Source organism: Bos taurus, chromosome 10, assembly GCF_002263795.3.
Source record: "Bos taurus isolate L1 Dominette 01449 registration number 42190680 breed Hereford chromosome 10, ARS-UCD2.0, whole genome shotgun sequence".
NCBI classification, from domain to species: Eukaryota; Metazoa; Chordata; class Mammalia; order Artiodactyla; family Bovidae; genus Bos; species Bos taurus.
The window spans coordinates 60,382,607-60,408,960 of record NC_037337.1 but is presented as its reverse complement, the minus strand read 5'-3'; the positions used below and the strand labels follow the sequence as shown (position 1 = coordinate 60,408,960).

General features: G+C 41.3%; 1 protein-coding gene across 8 annotated transcripts in view; it reads right to left on the bottom strand.

The window, feature by feature from the left end:
- The window catches only part of ATP8B4 (ATPase phospholipid transporting 8B4 (putative)), a 342,280-nt gene that overhangs the window by 23,400 nt on the left and 292,526 nt on the right, over positions 1–26,354 (bottom strand). For all 8 annotated transcript variants that reach the window (XM_010809391.4, XM_010809390.4, XM_015473206.3 and 5 more), the window contains 2 exons: positions 24,451–24,634; positions 23,572–23,795 (listed from right to left, as the gene is read on the bottom strand). In XM_010809391.4, coding sequence (XP_010807693.1) covers positions 23,572–23,795; positions 24,451–24,634 — 408 coding nt within the window. The remainder of the gene's footprint in view (positions 1–23,571; positions 23,796–24,450; positions 24,635–26,354) is intronic.

Genomic DNA, 26,354 nt, shown 5'->3' with positions numbered 1-26,354 from the left:
ATTAGAGGATTTTGAGCACAGGAACATCATGATTTGTACTTTAACCTGATTCTCTGGATTCTGTGCTGAGAACAGACTAAAGAGGCACAATTGTGGAAGTTGGGAAACCAATTAGGAGGCTAGTGCAGTGCTCCAGCTGAGAGACGACGGTGACTGGATCAGATCATCAGTGGAAAGAAGTGCTGGAGTTTGAATATTTTCTGAAGCACACTTTCTTCTTAGGGAAATTCTGAAAGCAACAGGAATCTTAAATGCAAATGTTCCAGATAGAGAAGCTAAAGGTAGGTTCTGCATAGTTATATAGCTAAGGCAGTCTTTCAAATCCTGTCCTATACATGTAGGTAATATAGAAGAAAAAAATATTTCGGTGGCTTTATTGCTAAATCTGGATTTGGACTATTACATGTCTTTGCATTGCTGTTTGTTCTTGAGATGGGTGTATACTTGTTCAAGGAAAAGAGAAGGAAGCCAGTCTTTAAAGGCCAAATCTCAATCTGAAATTTCTGTTGAAGCTCCACAGGTGGTTTTATTCAACACTGAATAAACCAGACACTGTGAAAAATGCTGATTGTTGTATTCTCAGCAAGCTTAGTCCCTTGGTAAGAAGTAATGAGCATGGACATGTCAATCAATTCACGGAGACTTCATTCTTAGGGCAAAAAAAAGAAACAGAAAAAATGAGAACAGAAAAATGGAGGTGTGGGCTAGATGAGAGAAGGAAGGAATTTGCTTTATTCGCTGAGTATCTCAGAGAGTTGAGGCCTGGAATCTACATAGGAAAGACCTGCTCTATGTCATTCTCTTTGAGGGTATGCCAAACACCAGGCAGGAAAGCTGAATTCTACTACCAATAAACAGTGGAGACAGGATTTAGGCAAAGGGGCAACATTAGGGGCCACCATCAAGAGGCCTGTGCTTGTGACTCAGAATAACCATTTCTAGTAACCAGTTTTTAAGTTCTCTTTTGTTATCTGTGCGTGCATGCAAAGTCATTTCAGTTGTGTCTGACTTTTTGCTACTCTATGGAGAGTAGCCCACCAGGCTTCTTTGCCCATGGGGATTCTCCAAGCAAGAATACTGGAGTGGGTTGCCATGCCCTCCTCCAGGGGATCTTCCAAACCCAGGGATCAAACCTGCATCTCTTACTTCTGCTGCTTTGGCAGATGGGTTCTTTAGCACTAGCACCACTTTGAGGCTTATTAAATTCTGTCTGAACTCTGCTCTGAGGATCTGAAAGGGGGCCTTATGTCCAGTGATATGCTAGATGTTTAATAACTAGCTCTTTAAAAAAAGAAAGAAAAAGCCTGAGTTGTAACATTTACCAATTTTCCATGATGTAAATATTTCCAGTTCAAGCGGTCATATCACTGAGTTAAGAAGAGATGTGCCATAGCACACCACCGTATAGTATTTCCACCACATCAATCCAACAGATACAATTAACCTCAAGAGCATAATCAGCAGAAGATGGTCAACTCATTTAAAATTGATTCAGTGGGAGGAGAGGGTGGGATGATTGGAGAGAATAGCACTGAAACATATATATTACCATATGTAAAAATAGATAACCAGTGCGAGTTTGATGCATGAAGCAGGGCACCCAAAGCCACGGCTCTATGACAACCAAGAGGGATGGGATGGGGACGGGGTGGGAGGGGGCTTCAGGATGGAGGGGACACATGTATACCTGTGGCAAATTCATATTGATATACAGCAAAAAACACTCACAATATTGTAATTGTCCTCCAATTAAAGTAAATAATTTTTTTAAGTGATGAGTTTGAAGTAGTTATGAACTTTGTTTTCCATATAGTTTATTTAAATTATAGAATTTAATTTTCATTAACAGCTGTGTTTAACCACTGGCTCACATTCAACAAGCAGTTCTTGGGACCAATATGGGCTAACTCTAACATACCTCAGCCTATGTGTATGCTGGGAGCAAAGCAGTACAGACAGTGCAGATTCTAGAGGACCTGAGACTCCATGTGGCAAAAGAGAACCTGCAGAGGGCAGGGCAATTGCCTGGAGTGTCAGGCAACCATAAGAATAGACCAGAAAAGCTTGTCAACATTCCCTGGAAACCCCAGGATATTCTAGCCCAGGTATCTGGAACAAGCCTGGATTTATGGTATTCATATAAGACAGGAGCATGTGCCATCAATAACAACTGATTAATACCAAACTCCCCACTGAAGATGCACGTATGCTTGCTCAGTCATGTCCCACTCTTTGTGAACTCATGGACTGTAGCCCTCCAGGCTCCTCTGTCCATGGAATTCTCCAGGCAAGAATACTGCAGTGGTTTGCCCTTTCCTTCTCCAGGGGATCTTTCCGACTCAGGGATTGAACCTGCATCTCTTGCATCTCCTGCACTGCAGGCAGATTCTTTACCACTGAGCCACTTGGGAAATCCTATATGTGACAGAGACATGTGCCATCAATAACAATTGATTAATACCAAATTCCCCACTGAAGACAACAACAACAAAAACTAAGGGTGAAAAAGTATCTTCATCAAAGCCTCAGTGAACTAATGAATGGGGAATACCTGTCAAGGTAAGGGAGAGGGTAACAATTTAAGAACCACTTCAAGGCCTAGATGATGTTTTTTTTTTTTCCTCCAGAGACCGTGTTTATCTCTTTCTATCAGCTGCTGAGGTTGGGATGAAAGCCTGATGTTTTGTGGGCCAACCAGTCTCCTGCCGTAAACCCTAATCCCAGGAGGCTGTCCAGATTGGGAAGTATGTCAACAGGATCTCTACCCTTGACGGGAACATTATCCCTCTAGTCTCAGAAAATGATTAAAAGCAGAGGGTCCTGAGCTCCTCGTTGCCTTCTGTAAATCTTCAGCATCCCCAGGGCACATGGCTCAGAGCAGTGCAACCCTCCAGGGGCCCAGCCCACAGTAGAGTGTTAACAGAGTCGCAGATACCACCTCCTATCTGCCAAACTCCTGTCTGCTCAGCCTCTTTTTCTTCCTTCAGACAAACCAATGTGTCCAACGAGTCTATTCCTAGAAATATATGTCAGAATGCCTGCCTTCCTGCACCAAGAGACCTATGAAAACGCTCATACCAGCATTGGCTATAAAAGCCCAAAACCAGAAACATTCATGGCAGACACTGTGGTATACTGATATCATAGAATTCTACAAAATAATTAAAAGCAAGGAACTATATAACTATATCCAAAACCACAAATGAATCAAAAAATGTATATGATGTTGAGCAAAAGAAGCCAGACAAAAAAGTACGATTCCCTTTCAGTAAAGTTTAAAAATGTGCCAATCTATGTTGTTTAGAGGTTTATACTCATATGGTAAAATTATAAAAGAACATGATTATAAAATATCAGGACAATGATTACCTCCAGAGAGTCAGAAATGAGGTGTGACTGAGAAAAGGCAAGGGAGCTTCTGGGGTTTGGCAACCTTCTGGTTTTTTTCACTGGATCATGGGGATGTGAGTGTTCATTCTACAATTTGTTAAGCTGACATTTATATATTATGTACTTTTTTGTAATTTGTTATTTTTTACAATAAAAAGGGAAACACATGACCTATTCTTTAGTCACACTCTGATGGGACTTTGGGCAATGGAAGTATTTTAAATATCCTGATGCCCAAGCCATATCCAGGCCAATTAAATCAATATCTTTGGAGGTGGGATGATCAAAGTATCGATAATTTTAAAAATTTCTCTGGTGAGTCCACTGTGAAGCCAAAATTGAAATTTCACTTATCCTATCCAGAAAGAAAGCAGTAGCTGACACAAACCCTCAAGCATTTTATGATGGTTTCATATCAATTCATTTCATGATTGAAGCATGGAATATTTAAGAGTGGGAAAGCAATTTAATTGAAGTCTGATACCCCCAGGCAAAACCTCACTCTGTTGGATCTCTTTTTCCTCTACCTCATCCACCATCCAACTTCTATTCACTGAGGACAGATGATTTCCTCATCAAGAAAGAAAGAATCCGGAAAATTACGACAAGCTAAACTGTGAGTGGGGCTTCCCTGGTGGCTCAACAGTAAAAAATCCATCTGCCAACACAAAAGACACAGGTTTGATCCCTGGGTTGGGAAGATCCCCTGGAGAAGGAAATGGCAACCCACTCCATATTCTTGCCTGGAAAATCCTATGGACAGAGGAGCCTGGGTGGGCTACAATCCATGGGGTCCCAAGAGAGTCAGACACAACTTAGCAACTAAACAACAACAAAACAATCAGTAACTGATGGTCTGGCCTAAAGCGCCATGAACATCACCTCAAATTGCCTAGCATTAAACCTACAGTTATCTGATGGTAGCGTTTGTAAGCTGGTATTCAGATCTGAAGCCTCATTTCACAACTTGAGAAAGAGAGGACAGGAAAGGAAAATTAGTGAGAATAAAGTTTAAATGAGTTTTTACAATTTCTTGCAAGAGGGCTTGCTGCCACACAGAATCACAACAAAAAGAAAACAAAAATTAGCTGGCTGATATGTATGGAACACACTATGGGCCAGATGTTATTGACTCATTAAATAATCACAACAATCCTGTGCGGTTGGTGCTATTAACAGCTTCCAGTTTACAGATAGGGAAACTAGTTTGAGGCCCTGATTAAGTTAGGAGACTGCCCAATGCCACTGAACACGAAGATTTTCAAAGTGGTGTAGGGAACTTTTAGGAGATCCACAGTGTCAAAACCGTTATCAGAATGATGCTAAGACGCTGTTTACATTCCCTCTTTACTCTCATTCTCATATGAGTATATATGATGTGTGATGTCACAACCAACTGGATGCAGAAGCAGATGTGAGAACCCGAGTGCCTCCTGTTGTGCTAAATAGTAAGAACTTAAGTATAAAAACTCACTCTCTTCTCAAAACTAATTTATTTTGAAAAGTACCATAATTTTTTTTCACTAAAATGTTATTTAGATAAACACGTCATGGGTATGTTATTTTTAATAGATGTTTAACTTTCCTCCATTTTAATTCCTAATATATTGCCAATGCAGAAGACATGGGTTCAATCCCTGGGTTGGGAAGATCCCCTGGAGAAATAAATGGCAACCCACTGCAGTATTCTTGCCTGGAAAATACCATGGACAGAGGAGCCTGGGTGGACTATAGTCCATGGTGTTACAGAGAGTCAGACATGACTTAGCAACTAAACAAGAACAAGTGATACATATTGACAGAGTCCTGAGATCACAGCGTTGGAAAACGTTGGCCTATCAAGTGTCAGGACCAACTTCCAGTCCTGGTCCTCAGCATTCACAGCACTGAGCATGGTATGAAAACACTGCTCAATCCGTGGTATCATTTGGCAAGTTTCTTTAAAAGCTTCCCTGCTTATGTCACTTTGTGTACAACAAATACAATTCTGTATGCTGGTTTTTGTCATTTAAAATGATACCATTAGCTTAAAACCTTCAAGTGGTTTCCCATTTTACTTAGAGTGAACTTCTAAGGCTCTGCCCCATGCCTTAAGGCCCTTCCTCATCCATGCAGCCTACCTCTTCAACTTTGCCTCACTGCTCTCTCGTCCTCACTCACAGAGCTTCAGCTTCACTGACTATCTTTCTCTAACTTACCAGGCTCATTCCTACTTGCTATGCCCTCTGTCTGGAATACTTGAACCCCAGGGTATTCATATGAACATTTCCCTCTAAACACTCAGGTCACAGTTCCAGTGTTAACTTCCCAATGAGAACTTCTACAATACCCAGTGCTTTCTTAATAGCAATTCTGAAATTATCTCACTAATTTATTCCTTTATTATCTGTTTTCATCTCTCTGGAATATAATCTTCCCAGGTAGCTCAGCTGGTAAAGAATCTGCCTGGAATGCAGGAGACCCCACTTTGATTCCTGGGTCAGGAAGTTCCCCTGGAGAAGAGACAGGCTACCCACTCCAGTATTCTTGGGCTGCCCTGGTGGCTCAGACAGTAAAGAATCTTCCTGTAATGTGGGAGACCTGGGTTCAATCCCTGGTTTGGGAAGATCCCCTGGAGGAGGGCATGGCAACCCACTAGCATTCTTGCCTGGAGAATCCCCATGGACAGAAGAGCCTGGTGGACTATAGTTCATGAAGTCACAAAGTCAGACAGTACAGAGTGACAGAGAACAGCACAGAATATAATTTCCATGAAACAGAGACTTATGCACAGCGATAACTCCCGTATTTAGAGCAGTGTCTAGCCAATGATGGATGCTCTAAAAAGAGTTGTTGAATATTTTACAACTTTTTATAAATGTTAAACATTTAACTTTTCAGTAGACCCTCCCCTGAGGACATGCCATGGGCTTTGCAAATTCAATGTGTCCAGCCCTGGACTCATTCTCACAGTCCCTTAACCAGGCCTCTTCCTATGTTCCCTAAATCAGTTTCTGACACTACCACTTCCATCCCAGAGCCCAAGTCAGAAATCTGATCTCTCTTCCTCTCTCCAACACCCCACATTAAATTAATCCCAAACCCCACTGACTTAACCATGCCAGATGGGTGGAGTTCCAGCCCAAACCATTCTTCACTTCAGTTTGGGATGGGAATCCCAAACCAGGGATTCCCATTCTTTCCCTCTTCACCTGCTTCACTCTGATGGATCCCTGAAAGGTCAGCCCAGGGTCAGATCTTCTAGTAAGCCTTTCTGAGCTCTGCCCACTGCCATCTTCCATAGCTGGGTTCCAGGCCAGTAGTCCCATGACATTCCATACCTCACTGCTTCACAGCTGTCGACTCAGTAATTATCTATGTGCTGGTTCCCAGGCCCTCCCCACTAGACTTCAAGCTTCTTGGTGAAACTGCAGGATCCCATGGGGCTCCTGGGCATGGAAGCCTTTCCATGTCCCCCATTTCTTGTTTGTAGGGAACAGCTCCAACGTCTATGACCTTGAGTTCCAAAGGGAAGATTCCAGCAACTGTTAATCAGGAACAGGACACAGAGACAGGGTGAAAAAGAGAAGAAACAACACGGAAGCCTAGGACAAGGTCCTGGTTCCACCTCAAGGGAGTTTCAGTTCAGTCACTCAGTCATGTCCGACTCTCTGTGACACCATGGATTACAGCATGCCAGGCTCCGCTGTCCATGACCAACTCCGGGAGCCTGCTCAAACTCAGGTCCATCGGTGATGCCATCCAACTATCTCATCCTTTGTCATCCCCTTATCCACCTGATTTCAATCTTGCCCAGCATCAGGGTCTTTTCCAATAAGTCAGTTTTCTGCATCAGGTGGCCAAAGTATTGGAGTTTTAGCTTCAGCATCAGTACTTCCAATGAATATTCAGGACTGATTTCCTTTAGGATTGACTGGTTGGATCTCCTTGCAGCCCAAGGGACTCTCAAAGAGTCTTCTCCAACACCACAGTTCAGAAGCATCAATACTTTGGCACTCAGCTTTCTTTATAGTCCAACTCTCACATCCATACATGACTACTGGAAAAACCATACTTTGACTAGATGGATCTTTGTCAGCAAAGTAATGTCTCTGCTTTATAATATGCTGCCTAGGTTGGTCATAGCTTTTCTTCCAAGGAGCAGGCATCTTTTAATTTCATGGTTGCAGTCACCATCTGCAGTGGTTCTAAAGCCCCCCAAAATAAAGTCTCTCACTATTTCCCCATCTATTTGTCATGAAGTGATGGGACCAGATGCCATGATCTTTGTTTTCTGAATGCTGAGTTTTAAGCCAACTTTTTCACTCTCCTTTTTCACTTTCATCGAGAGGCTCTTTAGTTCCTCTTCACTTTCTGCTGTAAGGGTGGTGTTATCTGCATATCTGAGGTTATTGATATTTCTCCTGGCAATCATGATTCCAGTTTGTGCCTCATCCAGCCCAGAATTTCACATGATGTTCTCTGCATGGAAGTTAAATAAGCAGGGTGACAATATACAGCCTGTACATACTCCTTTTCCTATTTGGAATCAGTCTGTTGTTCCATGTCCGGTTCTAACTGTTGCTTCTTGACGTGCATGCAGATTTTTCGGGAGGCAGGTCAGGTGGTCTGGTATTCTATATCTTGAAGAATTTTCCAGTTTGTTGTGATCCACACAGTCAAAGGCTTTGATGAGGATCAATAAAGCAGAAGTAGATGTTTTCCTGGAACTCTCTTGCTTTTTCCATGATCCAGCAGATATTGGCAATTTGATCCCTGGTTCCTCTGCCTTTTCTAAATCCAGCTTGAACATCTGGAAGTTCACAGTTCACGTACTGTTGGACCCTGGCTTGGAGAATTTTGAGCATTACTTTACTAGCGTGTGAGATGAATGCAACTGTGCCATAGTTTGAGCATTCTTTGGCATTGCCTTTCTTTGGGATTGGAATGAAAACTGACCTTCTCCAGTCCTGTGGCCACTGCTGAGTTTTCCAAATTTGCTGGCATATTGAGTGCAGCACTTTCACAGCATCATCTTTTCAGGATTTGAAATAGTTCAGCTGGAAATCCATCACGTCCACTAACTTTGTTTGTAGTGATGCTTCCTAAGGCCCACTTGACTTCACATTCCTAGATGTATGTCTCTAGGTGAGTGATCACACCATCATGGTTGTCTGGTTCATGAAGATCTTTTTTGTATAGTTCTTCTGTGTATTCTTGCCACCTCTTCTTAATATCTTATGCTTCTGTTAGATCCATACCATACCTAGAAATGGTATGGATCTAACAGAAGCACATAACAATAACCGCAAGGGACATACATAACAATATCTTTGAGCTCTTTAGCTCACACTAAAATTCCCAACAAATGCAAGATGTCAGCACTCTTCCTTCCAGAGAAGACCACAGAGGCCAGATTAAAAGAACCAGAAAAATGCATCAAGAGATTACCTGAGACCAAGTTAATGGAGTACAGGCCCTTATATACCCTCACCCTTATCAGCACATCCCCGCTTTGAACCATTGCTATAAAACTCCTCACCAAATCCTCCCAGGTTGGGACACACAGTTTTCAAGGGCAGGAGTTCACTGTGTTCCCCTTTGCCTGGCAAAATAATAGAGTTATTCTTTACTACTGCACCTAAAATTCTGTCTCTGACAAATGGATAGTGCACATAAGTGAATACCCTCAATAAGGAGGGAAGGAAGGAAGATAGGGAGGGACAGAGGGAGGAAGAAACATGCAAAGATTCAAGCTTCAAGTCGTATGTTTAACAATTTTTTTTAAAAGGTGCATTTTCCTACTAATTATATTTTTTATGGAAATACAATCCTTTACTGCTACAACCAAAGATATTTGTACCCATTAAAAACTACTATACTAATAAAATCAATGGAAAATTAGAGCATGAGTTAAAGAACATGAAATACCTTGATGTAATTATGCATTTTCCTCATGAATATTTCATTATATCAACCGCTGTTTACTCTAACTCTAGTTTTGCCTCTACAAATGTCATTCATGAGTCACTCACTTTTAAAAAACACCTTCTAGTGATGTGTATTGATTTAGCACAGTTTAGGCTTTAGGGGCTTGAAAGAGAAAAAGGAGAATTAAAAAGCAGGCTTAAAACTCAACATTCAAAAAACTAAGATTATGGCATCGGGTCCCATCACTTTATGGCAAATAGATGGAGAAACAATGGAAACAGTGACAGACTTTATTTTCTTGGGCTCCAAAATCACTGCAGATGGTGATTTCAGCCATGAAATTAAAAGATGCTTGCTCCTTGGAAGAAAAGCTATGACCAACCTAGACAGCATATTAAAAAGCAGAGACATTACTTTGCCAACAAAGGTCCATCTAGTCAAAGCCATGGTTTTTCCAGTAGTCATGTATGGATGTGAGGGTTGGACCATAAAGAAAGCTGAGCACCAAAGAACTGATGCTTTTGAACTGTGTAGCTGGAGAAGACTCTTGAGAGTCTCTTGGGCTGCAAGGAGATCCAACCAGTCAATCCTAAAGGAAATCAGTCCTGAATATTCATTGGAAGGACTGATGTTGAAGCTGAAACTCCAATACTTTGGCCACCTGATGCAGAAAACTGACTTACTGGAAAAGACCTTGATGCTGGGCAAGATTGAAGGCAGGAGGAGAAGAGGACGACAGAGAATGAGATGGTTGGATGGCATCACCGACTCAATGGACATGAGTTTGAGCAAGCTCCAGGAGTTGTTGATGGACAGGGAAGCCTGGAGTGCTGTAGTCCATGGGGTTGCAAAGAGCTGGACACGATGACTAAGTGACTGAACTGAAATGACTAAAAATATTAAGTCACAAGCAGTATTTCTACTATTACAGGCTCCTTCCTCTCCCTGCAAGAGATCTCCAACTACTCAGAAAGTTATCCTAGTAAATGCTCCACTTCCCCTTTAAGTCCTTAGATACATTCAGAAAAATGTAAAGATCCCCTCTGATGACTAGGACCAGATGAGAGGGACATACTAGCCAGATCATGACCCACATGGACTCCCATCCATTTTCTCCCCTTCCAGGCATCCTCAAGCCCTCTACTACCTCCACTATCCCCATCTCTCTCTTCTGCTCATCCCCATTGTTATGGATTGACCAGATGCCCCAAAGAGATGGAAGGGGTAAAGGAGGGTGGAGGAGGGATTCTTTTGCAGCCTCTCGTGTGAGCAGCATTCTGGCCTGAGACTATATCAGACCACTGCTGACATTCTGATTTGGGGTGACTCAAAATTGTTTATATAAACAGGAATCTTGAACAAAAATATTTGTCCTAGGAACTGCATCCTCCTAGGGGCAGCCATACCACCTCTACTTCCAAATTTTCTGTTCTGCATGATGCTACTAATCTCTTTGGAAGCCTAAAAGTGTCTCTTTACAGATCAGAAAAAAAAAAGTGGAGTGTTCCTTTTCCCTACCTCACTGTTTTCCTATTTAGGGAAAGCTCCTCCTTGCTCCCTTCTCTGTGGGAGCAATTTATCAACCTTATCAACCATTTTATATAGAGTAAAAATACCCCAGCTACAAATTACAATCTAACAGCCTGGGGAACACAAAAGCTATGATTTATAGAATACCACATTTAAATAAACTTTAATAAGGATCTCAGACAGTTACAAAGGGCTTTCTATTCTGAGACCCTTGGCTTAGCTCCTTGTTCAAATGACAGGACGAAATACCTCTCTGGAGACATGTATTCATCCCTTTGCTGTGTGTTTCAGAGGAGAACTATATAATGATACATTTTTTTTTCTTTTTGGCCTTAAAAAACATTTGCCATTTAAAGAAAACACATTGTGGGATAAATATGAGGTGCTCAGCCTCAACACATCTGTTACTGATTTGTGTAATTAACAGAAACCCACTAGCTGGATCCAGGAGTAATGGCCCAAGCCTGAGCACCCACCCCTCCCTGGGTTTTCCCCAGAGCACATCTGGAAGGCGAGGTGGTGGCAGGGGAGTGAGGGGGGAGGCGGGTGGGGACTGCCAGCCAGGTTGAGATGGGCTTGCAGGTAACCAAATCCATGAAGTCATCCAAGCCTTAAGATTAGTCGCACTCTTTCACGTCACTTTCCAAACTTTTCATTATGAGTTTTCTTATACTGTTTGACAGAACTAATGTTTTTCTGGCCTTGACAAGATAATTGTTTCCATATCACAGCAGAACTTAAAAAAAAAAAAAAAAAAACATACACAGCCCTGTATCTCACTGACAATGATAAATTGTCATCAGATAATATCAGAAGTACACAGTGCCAGTATTTGCATGGTTTCAAATGTGAATTTCCTAAACAGGGATTCAACCAATGGGTTTGTTTTTGTTTTTGTTTTTTTGCTGTGGGGTTTTTTGTTCGTTTGTTTGTTTGTTTGTTTTGAGGTGGGTGGGGGTTTTATCTTTATTAAAAGTCTTGAGGGCATAAGGTACTTTAAAAATAAGTTACGCATATAAATAGTATACATGAGCACACAGTGGATTCCATGAAAACCATGCAGGCTTTGATGACAGATTGGAATAAGGTATGTCCTTAGAAAGGATCCATGATTTAGTTTAAAGATTTATATGATCTTTCTCCAAATCCTCCTGCTCCAGAAATCTGGTTGGAAATCTCATCAGGAGAGATTATATTTAAATTGTCTTTTTAGTGGCAGTTTGCTGGCAGAAGGTGGCCTTCAGCTTCCAGATGATTCCAGGAGGCAGTTTGCCTAGAGGCAGGCCTGGCCTTTCTAAGGATCTGAGTTGTGGGAGACACTCCCTACAGTACAAGGTCTCTCCCTCTCAATAAGACAGTTCATTTTCTCCCATAGTCATAGTATACTGAGTGTTTCTGGATGTTTCTCCTTCCTTTAGATTCCAAACAAAGCAAACATTTGCCTGATTAGGGGTTAGGAGAAGACAGTTTTTTTCTTAAAGATATAGCCATTCTCTCGAAGGTCCTTGGAGAAAGAAACAACAACCCACTCCAGTATTCTTGTCTGGAAAGTCCCATGGACAGAGGAGCCTAGCAGGCTACAGTCTGTGGAGTCACAAGAGCCAGACACGACTTAGCAACTAAATCGCCACCACCATTCTCTCAAGTCTGTAACAATTCCAGTGGCCACTCATCAAGCAGAGCAGAATGAGCACTGAAGAAAAAGTCAGAAGGCATGGTGAATTCTGGTCTTTGCCTTGTCTATTGCTGATCCTCAGCTCTTAGGGAACTTGGATTCCTCCTCTATAAAATGAGGAACTAGACTCAGTATCACTGACATTCCCTGCCAGAGCAAAGATTCTACATTTCAACAAGGCACACACATTTTGTTCTGTATCCAGGCTGCTTCTCCCAGGAAAGGTCCACCCAGCAAAGCAAACAAAGAGAATTTGGTCCCTGCCCAGCATATTCTTTCCCCATGTGTCCAGAAACAGTCACAACAGAGGCGAGCCACTGAGGTTAAGCAAAGGGAAGTCCACAAGCCAAGTACAACCAGCCTGCAGCACACCATCCTCCATCCCAGTGACCTCAGGGCCACCATCTCACAAGCAGTGAGAGGTCCCACCCATCAGCCCCTGGGAACCTTGCACGTCACAGCTGAATGGGCTCACACATCTGCCCCAACCCACCTACCAGGAATCTACTGGAGCTCTCGTCAGAGAATAAGAGCCTAGACAAAATTCACCAGGCACCGAGAGACAGGCCAAGGTAGTAAAGAAACAGCATATGTCATTTCATTAAGTAATTAAACTAGTGTCTTAAAAGTCAGCAACATGTCTATGGACACACATCTGTTCACGTTTGGTCAGATGTTTTCAGCTGCAGAGTGGATTACTTCAAAGCAGTCTGTTGAGAGAGGCAGGGAAGAAATATTTAGGTGTTTATGAATCATGCTGAGATTGGACAGGGTTGGCCCCAAGATACATCCCATCCGTGACAAATTTAATTTTAAAAAACCCTTGGTGGAAAAATAAGAGAAAGGTGACTACAGAGTTACTTGACATCAGTTTCATATTTATGAAAATGAAACCATTCCCAGGCTGTTAAGTTCCCTGAGGGCAGGAACTGCATCTCTCTGGTTCATTCTCTTATCGCTGGAGGCCAGCAAAGCACTTGGCCCCAAACTGGCACTCAGTTTCGTCTTTTGAAATGAATGAGCATTCAGAGACTATAGGTTCTGTGCTAGAGGATGTCAGCGAGTCTCAGTCTTGTGGTGATTAAAGAGGTGACTGCGGATCAGGCCTGCCAAGGATGGACCTCTGCCCACATGCCTAATGTTACTGCATCTGCGGGGCCCTGGAGGTTTTATTACTACTGGCTCCATTTCACTGCGGAGCTTTCAATTCCACTGAAGCAATTTAGGAGAAGGATGGCAGGGGTGGGAAGACTTCAGACAGCCAACTTTCATTAACAGATTGGAAGTAAGCAGCTTTCTAATGGGTTCTACAGGCTAAGAAAGCCTGTCACCCAGCATGTGGCTTTGGAGGCCCAGGACAGCTCAATGAGTTCAGTGGGTGAAAAAGTGTCACTGAAAAAATGTCCCCTATTCAAAAATTCTCCTTCTATGCAGACTAGTGTCTCTCCCAAAAATGTTGTTTTCTTTTCACTTGCCTCATTTACAGCATATTGTCCTTAGAAAAACAGGGCTAAGAAAAAAAACCAAAGAATTTTTTCAGTTAAACCTGTTGTTAATCAGGAGTTTTTAGTGAAAAACAGGGAATGGAAAAGAGACCATGAACCCAACCAATCCCAATTCCACATCTAGGTTGCCCTCACAGCCAGTTCTTAGTAATACTAACACATCAGCCCACTCACATGTGGGTGGTATGCAGCATGCGTGTGTGCTTAGTCGCTCAGTCCATGACCTTCGGACTAGAGTCCACCAGGCTCCTCTGTACGTGGGATTCTCCAGGCAAGAATACTGGAGTGGATTGCCATTTCCTTCTCCAAGGGATCTTCCTGACCCAGGGATCGAACCTGCCTCCTGTGTCTCGTGCACTGGCAGGCAGATTCTTTACCACTGCGCCACCTGGGAAGCCCAGGGTAGGATGGGGGAACACCAGTGTTTTCATCTTTATAGAAGTACAACATCTGTTCTAAAATATACTTCTTGCTTTATACAGTAATACCATGCAGTTTATAAAAGTTATTTCTGAATGAGTTGATTTTAAGTGCAATTTTAGAAATTAAAAAGATATTTTAAATTCCACTAATAGCAGGTCAGTTGGAAAGTATTCAGGTGTGACAGGAGGGTTTTCCTCCTTTTAATAAAATATGTTATACCTTTGCTTCCCAGATGGCACAAAGATAAAGAATCCAGCTGCCAATGCAGGAGATGCAGGTTTAATCCCTGGGTCGGGAAGATCCCCTGGAGAAGGAAATGGCAACCCACTCCAGTATTCTTGCCTGGAAATTCCATGAACAGAGCAGCCTGGTGGGCTACAGTCCACAGGGTTGCTAAGAGTTGGATATGACTGAGCACACACACACTTAAAACTTTATACAAACCAGCCCCTGCATCCCTGAGGTAGCTAGACTTTCAGGCCTCCAGACTTCCACTTAATTTTGAAAATATTCATATTCTCACCTGAGATTTAATTGAGCCCCTGAAGTCACACCAAGTCCTCATAGATTTCTCCCTTTCCCTTGCTCTCCTATTAACTTCAAATTCAGTACTTCTATGAGACATATTTGTGCATGTGTCTATTTCCTAATGAGGAAATGAGTACTCTGTGGGTAGGGACTTGACCTAGTCATCATTTTATCTTCTCTTCCCAAGTCAGTAAACAAGCATTTTTACTAGCAACTTGATAATGCCATGTGACTCATGGCTATGGGCGAGGGATGAATTATTCAATTTAAAATGATAAAAATTTAAATGTTTATGAAATCAGAGTAAACAATTTGTAATAAATGTACATTTCTGAGTGCCATTAAGAAAAATAACATTTTTGAAGAATGTAAAACAAGAGGGATTTCTCAAAAATGTGATGATTTTTTTAATGAGAAAGTACAAAATGTTATGTTCTCAGATATATAAAGGTTGATATATATCCACATATATTTGTTTTTATAATAAGGACAAAACTTTGAGGATAGTGAAAATGAGTTTGTAAAAGTTTAGATGTAACCCCCTGTCCCTACTTTAGCATTTAAGACAGGGTTATTTCATCCCTAGACTAGAGCTAATTAATAGAAGTTTTTGAAGGAGAGGACCATAAATAGCTTATTCTTCTAGGAAAAATATTCTTAGCATCATATTGTGCTTTGTACATCTTACCACTTCAAAACATTGAAACTATGATAAATAGTTTTGAAACTCTCACCACAGAGACATCTATTCCAGAATTTCCCAAAGATGGGTTCCGTATGATACTTGTTCTATAGAACTTTATGCCTATTGCTTGGAAAAAAACAGGGTTCTATGCCAAGTGAGTTTGGGTAATAACACCAAATCTCATTGATTCTAAGACTATTTATCATAAGAGACAGCATAATCAATGCAAAGATTAGACCAAAGTGGGGATCTAACATTCTCATAAAGCTAAGGCAACAAAGGACTGAATCCTTAGTGTGAGAGTACAGAGGAAATAAATCTTCACGCAGAAAGGGACTGCAAGGAAATTTGCCTGTTTCAGCCTTGGCACCAGCTAAATGGAGAGACAAAAAAAAAAAAAAAAAAAATCTCCTGAAACCTGAATCTCTGATGGTATTCAGCAGAGTCTGCAATATAAATTCAAAAAAAAAAAAAAATCCTAAAACAGAGAGAAAGATCTCCGGGAGGTAGTGTCCTCAGGGACTCAGTGCATGCCACACAAATGCTCTCTAGAAAAGAGAGACTCAGGAGTGATGTGATCATGATGGCAGCTTAGGTCATCCCCAGCTTCAGTTCCCCTCACAAAAAGACCACCCAGCAACTGTCCACAGCCAAGAGAGCACTGTGAAACCCCAGGAATGGGAGTGAGTGCCCCACTGGATCACAGAGACCGAGAAGGATCACATTAGAAGGGAAAGAAGAACTACACTCTGACCCTGTCACCTCTCCCCCAGGCTGGCACAGCAATGCACCAAAAGGGTCCCTCTGGGCCTATGGTTTCTCCAGTGAGAGAAACAGAGCCCAAAGTGGATCAGATAGAGACGTAAGGGAGACAGACTTATAGCAATCAGCACTCAGCAGCACTGAAGCAGAGATGCCAGCCAGGGGCTCTGCCCATTTGCAGAGCTGACCCAGTAACCCCTTCTGGCCAGGAAATCTTGTTTGGTCCAGGCAGTTCTGCCTGATATGGGTACTCAGTCAACAAGCTATATTTGCTGTGTACCCCATTCTGTAGCCTCACCGGGGCAGAAGAGAAAACTTATAACCCCACCTAACTGCTGAATATAGCCCCCAGTCCCACTGAACCAGGAAGCCTGGGCAGTGAACCCAGGGAACCCTCCATCCTACAGCCTGTTTATACAGACCCCTAGATCAGAAGGCCTACCCAAGTCTCAGGTATAGCTTCTGACCCCATACAACCATGGAGTCAGAACAGTGACCCTGGGCAGCCTCAAAGCCCAGCCTGTGATACTATCCAGTCAAGGAACCCAGTCTGTAGATCCACCCTGAAGCAGAGCCCAACAGACAGAACTGCCCAACTGCTAAACACTGCCTATAACCCAGCCCACTCAGGGAGCTCAGCTAGTGTATCTACTCAACCATGGAGCAAATCACCTCTGGGTTCTACCTGATGAGGGAACCCAGACAGGAGCCCAGCCCAGCTTTGGGGTACACACTTTGGTCCCACCTAATCACAGAGAACAGCCTGAGGTCCCTCCAAACTTACAGCCCTGCAGGTGGCTCTACATAAACAAAGAATCCAGCCAGTAGCATCATCTGGTCAGGAAACAGTCTGAGATGTCATCTACCATGAGCAATCACAGAGCCCAGCCAGCAACAGCCCCCTGACCTCAGAGCACACGCAGGGACTTCACCTACTAGAGACCCTGACAGAACCCCCCACCTGCCCACAGAGCTGCCAGCTGGCCCATTTAGTACTCCAAGCTGAAGGAGATCTACGAACTGTCTGACAAGGAATTCAGAATAATCCTCTTAAAGAATTTCAGTGAACTGTAAGAACCCAGAGGAAACAAAAACTAAGAGAACAATACATAAACAAAATGAGAAGTTCAACAAAGAAATGGAAATCATCAAAACAAAAATCCTACAGCTGAAGGATACAATGACTGAAGATGTCAATAGAGAGCACCAACAAAGTGGAAGAAAGAATCAGTAAACTAGAACATAGGTCATTTGAAATTATCCAGTCAAACTCAATGAAATAGAAAGCAAAAATGATGATTTTCATGGGCTGGAGAGAGAAGGAAATAGGGAGTTGCTTTTCAATAGATATAGAGTTTGTTTCAGTTTTATAAGATGAAAAAGTTCTGAAGGTCTGTTGCATAACAGTGTGAATGCACTTTTAATATACTGAATGGTACATTTAAAATGGTTAGGACACTAAATTTTATGTTTATGTGTCTTAACACAATTAAAAATATTTTAAAATTATTTTTAAAAAGCTGACATAGACTATAATTAAAAGACCTACTTCATATGATTATTATAAGAATTGAACAAATACAGGTAAAACGTTTAAACAATGCCTGGCACATAGTAAGTGATAGTTAAGTGTTAGCTATAATTACAATCTGCTTTTATCCTTACTTGTTGGTATCAACAATATCATGACTCCACTTAGAAGATGACATCAAAGCATTCATGTCATTACAAGGGTACTGTCATTGACCTGCTGCCTTTTCCTCTCCAACAAGTTACTACTTGCCACTCTGCTGACAAGCCTATCTACTGTTGTGAAAATCCTGGACCTGGAACCTTAAATTCTCCACAGTGTGGATAGCTAATAAAATTTGTGAGATCAGTTTGCCATGTCCACCAAGAAGACACCTCTCAGACATCCCTTTCTGTACCTAAGATACCAGTTCCTGCAGACATCACAGTCTGACACATAGTAAATATTCACTGATTTGATGAAAGCCTTTGGTGGTAAGACTGAAGTATCCTGTCCAGTAGGTATAAACCTAAGTCTCAATTTGATCAAATCATCATAAAAGTTAGGGCAAATGGCCCTAATAGCAATCCAAGATAGCAATCCAAGATTTCTACTCAGTAGCCCAATTGGTCTCATGTGGTGACTCCTCCTCTGCTTAAAGAGGATATTCCCTGCCTTATTTAAATCAGCCAAGATCCAGCCAAAGCAAAATAAACCAGGGAAAATCCACTCTACGTCTTTTTTAGAATGAAGCTAAATATATATATATATATATATATATATAAAAAAATAACTAATAAATATTACCTGTGGCCCAATTAACTATCATATTATATTAATACAACTGAAAAAACATCATTCTACTTTCTGGAATCAATGCCATAATCACACTAAGATCTTAAGACACTGACTCCACAGTGTTAGTCAGGCTGTACTTATTTACACAGACCAGATGCGAAGCCTATAGAAATGGCCCTTGGTGCAGGTATAGTAAATGGCACCTGCAGGAGTGACTGGAGGCAAGTTGGAAGGACTCTCCTTGCTGGATCTGCCTCAAGAAACACAAGGAAGGACTCTAGAGACATCCTACAACACTGAAATGACTATACACCTTCTATGTGCCAGGTGTCATTCAAGAGTGTAGGCTGAGGGACTTCCCTGGTGGTCCAGTGGTTAAGAATCCACCTTCCAATGCAGAGGACCAAGGCTCAATATCTGATTAGGGAACTAAGACCCTACCTGCCATGGGGAGACTAAGCCCATGTGCCACAACAAAGATCCCTCATGCCACAACCAAGACTCAATGTATCCAAATAAGAATAAAAAAGTAAAATACATAAATAAAAATAGTCATGGGTGCACAACTCAGATATGCTTTCTTTCCTGGAGGAGTTCAGAGTTAAGCTAGATGAAATCATAGTAGACTGAGTTGATTGGGAAAAGCAATCCATTCTCCTGAAACAAATACCCCTCTTTCTCCTGACCTTGTCTTAGTGCATGTATAAGCCTCAGGGGCCAAGGTTTTGGCAAGGTGTATAAAGAGATTCTAAGCCCTCTGGAACAATTCTATTGGGAGGGGTGATAAGATGTTGGCTTAAGTGGCCCCTCTGCCTTAGAAAAGATAAGTAGAGTCTAGAATGGACCAAACAGCATCAGCAGACTGGATTTCACTATGGGCTCTGGGTTCAAAAAGCATATCTTCAGATTTTCTTCTGTATTGGCCAGCTCCCTGGTTCTCAAAATATGGTCCCCCACCTGCAGCATCAGCATCTACAGGCAACTTTCTAGAATTGCAAATTTCTGGGCTCTGCCTCCTACCTACTGAATCAGAAACTTGATGGGAAGCTGTGCTTTAGAAGCCCTCCAGGTAACTCCCATGCACATTAAAACTTGAGAACCACTGGTCCAGCTCAACTCACAACCGTCAGAAAGAATACAGAGGGCCAGTCCAGACTGACAATGGATTTAAAAGAAGGCCATGCAATTAACTAGTTTTCAGTGTAAAACATAATATAGGGTTGGCCAAAAAGTTCATTTGGGTTTTTCTATAAGATCTTATGGGAAATCTCTAATGAACTTTTTGGCCCACCCGGAATAACAAATAATAAAAAGGAGAAGACAGGAACACAGAAAAGAAACATGCTTAATTAAATCAACCATTTATGAAACCTAATCATAAATGGGTGATGTGCCTCATAGCTGAGTTTACATCAGGTATTCATGTCTTTAGTGCAATCATTTTTCCCCCTTGCTGTTCTCTTTCAAACTGAAAATACTGTTGAGAAGATTAAAAGTCTAGTTGCTTAACATCTGACTCTGCCAGTTTTATCAGATCCTGAAAGCAGAGCATAAAATCACACAAATGTAGACATTACAAGTCATTGAATATTCATTTCAATTTCACAGTTTCAACAAAGACAACTCTGATGGTAAACCTGCCTATCCAAGCTTCGTGTGTCTGCACATTCAAATCATAACTACTCCTCTGTGTCCTAAGAGGTCTAAGTAAGAGTTGACATCTCTTCAGTGTCTTATGATTTTTCAAAAGTCCCAAACATTTGCAGTATGAAAACTGGATATCTCAAAACACCACCTGGCAAATAGCCTTGTTTCATTCTCAAGGGGAAGAAAAGCCAACAGCCCAGGAGGGCACAGGCCACACTCACACTTGTCTTTGTTGCACTTAAGGTGGAATTATAAGCAGGTAAATATCCCCACCCTGGTGCCTTTTGGGGGGGAGTGCTAAGAAAACTTTTATTTCTGAGAAGGTAAAATCAAGACCACAATAAACTGGAAAATTCTTAAAAAGATGGGAATACCAGACCAACTTACCTGCCTTTGAGCTTGTGGAGGTGATGGAATTCCAGTTGAGCTATTTCAAATCCTGAAAGACGATGCTGTGAAAGTGCTGCACTCAATATGCCAGCAAATTTGGAAAACTCAGCAACAGCCACAGGACTGGAAAAGGTCAGTTTTCATTCCAATCCCAAAGAAAGGCAATGCCAAAGAATGCTCAAACTACCACGCAACTGCACTCATCTCACATGCTAGTACAGGAATGCTCAAAATTCTCCAAGCCAGGCTTCAATAGTACGTGAACCATGAACTTCCAGATGTTCAAGCTGGTTTTAGAAAAGGCAGAGGAACCAGAGATCAAATTGCCAATACCCCTTGGATCATCGAAAAAGCAAGAGAGTTCCAGAAAAAAAACATCTACCTCTGCTTTATTGACTATACCAAAGCCTTTGACTGTGTGGACCACAACAAACTATGGAAAGTTCTTCAAGAGATGGGAATACTAGACCACCTGACATGCCTCTTGAGAAATCTGTATGCAGGTCAAGAAGTAATAGTTAGAACTGGACATAGAACAACAGACTGGTTCCAAATTGGGAAAGGAGTACATCAAGGCTGTATATTGTCACCCTGCTTATTTAACTTATATGGAGAGTACATCATGTGAAATGCCAGGCTGGATGAACCACAAGCTGGAATCAAGATTGACAGGAGGAATATCAATAAACTGAGATATGCAGATGACACCACCCTTATAGCAGAAAGTGAAGAGAAACTACAGAGCCTCTTGTTAAAAGTGAAAGAGGAGAGTGAAAAAGTTGGCTTAAATCTCAGCATTCAGAAAACGAAGATCATGGCATCTGGTTCCATCACTTTATGGCAAATAGATGGGAAAACAGTGACAGACTATTTTGGGGGACTCCAAAATCACTGCAGATGGTGATTGCAGCCATGAAATTAAAAGACACTTGCTCCTTGAAAGAAAAGCTATGACCAACCTAGACAGCATATTAAAAAGCAGAAACATTACTTTGCCAGCAAAGGTCCATCTAGTCAAAGCTATGGTTTTTCCAGTAGTTGTGTATGGATGTGAGAGCTGGACTATAAAGAAAGCTGAGTGCCTAAGAATTGATGCTTTTGAACTGTGGTGTTCGAGAAGAGTCTTAAGAGTCCCTTGGGCTGCAAGGGGATCAAACCAGTCAATTCTAAAGGAAATCAGTCCTGACTATTCATTGGAAGGACTCATGCTGAAGCTGAAACTCCAATACTTTGGCCACCTGATGCAGAGAACTGACTCACCGGAAAAGACCCTGGTGGTGGGAAAGATTGAAGGCAGGAGGAGAAGGGGATGACAGAGAATGAGATGGTTGGATGGCATCACCGACTCAATGGACATGAGTTTGAGCAAGCTCCGGGAGTTGGTGAAGGACAGAGAAGCCTGGAGTGCTGCAGTCCATGGGGTCACAAAGAGTCAGACACGACTGAGCAACTGAACTGAACTGAAAAATCAAGACTTTGTTTTATTTGAACTGTCTAGAGATTACCAAAAATATCAACAAAAATATCAGAGTCTGCTTTTCGTTTTGGAGAATGTTATTATTAAAAGAGAAAATTCGGGTACAGGTGTGCCTTACTTAAGAAATTTCAACTTCTCAGAGAAAGAGAAAAATGTACAATACCTATTTTCTTTACCACAAGGATTCACTAATTTCCCTCAGCACATTTAACATGCTGCTACTGCTGCTAAGTCACTTCAGTTGTGTCTGACTCTGTTCGACCCCATAGACGGCAGCCCACTAGGTTGCTCTGTCCCTGGGATTCTCCAGGCAAGAATACTGGAGTGGGTTGCCATTTCCTCCTCCAATGGATAAAAGTGAAAAGTGAAAGTGAAGTCACTCAGTTGTTTCCGACTCTTCACGACCCCATGGACTGCAGCCTACCAGGCTCCTCCATCCATGGGATTTTCCAGGCAAGAGTACTGGAGTGGGTTGCCATTGCCTTCTCCAACATTTAACATAAATGCCAAAATTTAATTCATACTCAATTTTTATGAAATAAAATAATTGGAAAAATCGCTCCATGTATACCGTTGAAACCAGTAACTAAAACCAACAGGAAAGAAGAAATCTCCAATAATAGTTACTGTTACCATTTCATTCTCAAGAACAATCTTTTTCTTTTGTTGTTGTCTAAAATAGTGATGCCATTTTTTATACACAAATATATTTAAATGCTGTAAGTCTTACGTTTTACAGTTGATCCTCAGGATCAAAACTTTCCTGATATCCAAGATATGGGCTTAAGTAACCTTTAAGATGGCTATAAATAGATATAAAAATAGAATCCTAATTTACAAATTTGCTAATATTTCTTCCTTGCCACCAACATAACCTATAGATCATTTTTAGCTAATGAATTGCTATCAAAACAGCCTTGAGGTTGGAGTTTCAATTCCTTCCCCTAATTTGAAATATTTACAGTTAGTGTGTTGGGTGAGTGACCATCTTCCTAATAGATACGTTTCAACATTTCTTATTATTGTTTCTCAAATCCTCAATTAAAACTACAGCAAGCTTACCTGTCATCATACAACATTTCAATAAAAATATAAAAATGCACAGAAAGGTTGTACTCATTAGTTATTATGTAAATAAGCAAAAGATAAAAATCTAGCTAAATTATTTTTTTAGGTTGAAAGCTCAGGTCAACTATGAATTACATAATTGTCACACTGTCATTTGTATTAGACATATGAAAACGATCTCTATATATTATAAAGAACCATGAAGAACAGTCATCGACAATCCAGGGGATCTTATAAAAGAAAAAAAAAATTTTTTTTTTTTTTTTTGCTAACCTGGGCTGAGAAACCACAGAAGAAACCAAACCAGAAATGCACGAGTGTGAAGGCAAAATTCTTATAGAAGAAATAGCATAAGAATTTGCACATTCGGACGTAGGACCACCTTCCATGAACAAGGAGAAGCCTTTGGAGGTATCTGAACTGTGCAAATGAGTAGTCGCTGGCTAGGACTGCCTGCAGTCCTTCCTGGCCACTGATGCCGACGCCAATGTGAGCACCTACAAAGAAGAAGGACACTTTCACTTCCCAGACAAAGACACCTCTTTGGGGAAACTATCACTCCTTTTCTTTTTCTTTCTTTCTTTATAGCCATATGGCACGGCTTGGGGTATCTTAATTCCCCGACCAAGGACTGAACCTGGGCTTCAGCAGTGGAAGCACCAAGTTCTAACCACTGGACAACCAGGGAATTCCCCTATCAATCTTCTTGTAATACTATTATTTATTCATGGAAATCTTACAGCTATAGCATTTATCATTTTTCCCACACATTATCTCACGAAACACTCTTGATAGTTAGGTATTTATCCTAGTTTTACAAGAGAAAATTGCTCAGAAAGTTCAGTAACTTGAACAAAGATTTACAATTTGTGGCAAAACATAACATTTGGGACTATGTGTCTAGTGTTCATTCCTCTACACCACAGCTACTTACTTCTCCAAATAGTGATAGATACACAAATGATTTAATTAAAGACAGAGGGTTGTTTTGTTTTGTTTTTTTAATGAATGGTGGATGCATTGTACCTGAAAATATTCATTTTAGAACCACTGGGAAAATTAAATTTCAATGCAATTTCCATTATATATTGCCAAATGCTGAACTGGGCTTCCACGTCTGTAGTGTGCCCCATTAAGCAAATGTCTCCTTACTTTTGATCATGCTGACATCATTGGCTCCATCGCCAATGGCCAAAGTGACAGCATTTCTGTACTTCTTCACAAGCTCTACTACTTGGGCTTTCTGGAGAGGGGTGACTCGGCAGCAAATCACAGTCTTACACATGCAGGCAAGTTCCAGAAGATCATTCTTGACATCACTTTCTAGGGCATGGGCCTAGGTTATTTAAAAAAAAAAAATCCACAATAGAACAAGAGAGATGTCATTTGGGAAGCAGATTTCTTATTTTTCAACTGATTTCTAAACAGTTTAATTCATTTCAGTAAGTCATTGTTGACTCAGGGTCACACAAACAACAAAAGAAGAGAGTACTGAACGCCTACTATGTGCCAGGGAATTTTACCATAAAAATAAAAAACACAGCGCCCTGCGTGTCCTCACCGGTGCATTATCATGCTGTGCTGGCAAGGTACAGTTCAATGCCAGGGAAGCACCAGAATCCACTAAAATAAGGGAAAGTGAAGGACGGCCCATCTACCCCTTCACCAAGCTTAGAATGAACTACAAAGTGACGATTTGTTTGTTCTGCATGGTGACATTTTTGTTTCCTTTGCATTGTTGTTTTGTAATTTAGTGTTTATTGTTGTGGTTGTTGATGTGAGGGCAGATGAGGAGCAAATGATCCAGAGATCAGTCCTTGAAGAGCACAGTGACTGAAATCAGGAGAGTCCTGTGCAAAGGGTGGCATGCAACCTGTATCTCAGACAGGGTGCATCAACCAGTTCCACCCTTGCTCCTCCCCAAATACATCAGAGCCTTTAGACACACCAAGAAAGGACTGAAAAAGAGAACATAGTCCTTTGCAATTAACTATAATTTTTTTTTCTAGAAAATATCTCACTCTACATTATTTAGTAAATGCATTAAGAGAGAACAGGAACCCATCTAACCTTTGAGTGGGCATTATCTTTGAATGAATCTCTAGCAAGATGTTCATAGCCCATCACATTCTGGTCCCTACATTCCTTTTGAGGTCTGTCTTCTACCACCACCTTTAAGTTTAGTCTTTACTCCTGTCATGCCAAATTGCTTGTTTCTACAAGTTAACAGGTTATTTCCTGCCTCTGTGCTTTTGCACTTGCTGTTTCCTCTACCTGAAAATATCGCTTTCTCTAGGAATTCTTCCCTAAATTTCCCATGAGGAACTAAATGGGCTGCTTTGCCTCTATGCTCTCAAAGCACCATGTCCCTGCTTCTGTATAGTATTTGTCACAATACTGTGAGATTAGCTCTCCCACCAGATGACAATCTCTAAAACAGAGACTGTTCTCTTCATATCCTTATCCATCTTCAGGCTCTAGCACTATGACCTGGGCATGCTTAATAAATGTTAATGGGATGAAAGCAAAGATGGGTGAATGAGTATAAAAACATAACTCTAATGTAGAAAATTCTCATGTCAAGGCCTAGAATTTTTAGGGGAAATTGTGAATTAGCATTCTCAAATATAATTTACACTCTCTGAAACAGAAAGCTGGTAACTGGCTGTCTTGCTCAGAATGGTTCCCATCTCTCTCTTTTTTCTTTATTATCAACAACAAAAACAGACACAGACTGTGAGAAAAAAGATCCAGTTACACTCTGCAAAGCAGCAAGATCTGAGCAAAGTGAAATCACGATATTTTTTAAACTGACCATAGTAGGAGAAACACAGCCAATTCTCCTTAAATGAATAATGATATTTCATGGTTTCTAAAGCTCAGGCTTTGAAGCTGAGGGAATTCTTGAAGAGCAACTTCAACTTCAATCTTAGATCTTTCTTTCAACATATTTGGAGACAGAGAGAGAAAATCATGGGTGTTAACACCTGAGTGCCCTAATTGACCTCACACTGACCTCTCTGAACCTGAGAGAAAGTCACAGCACAAGTCTTTAG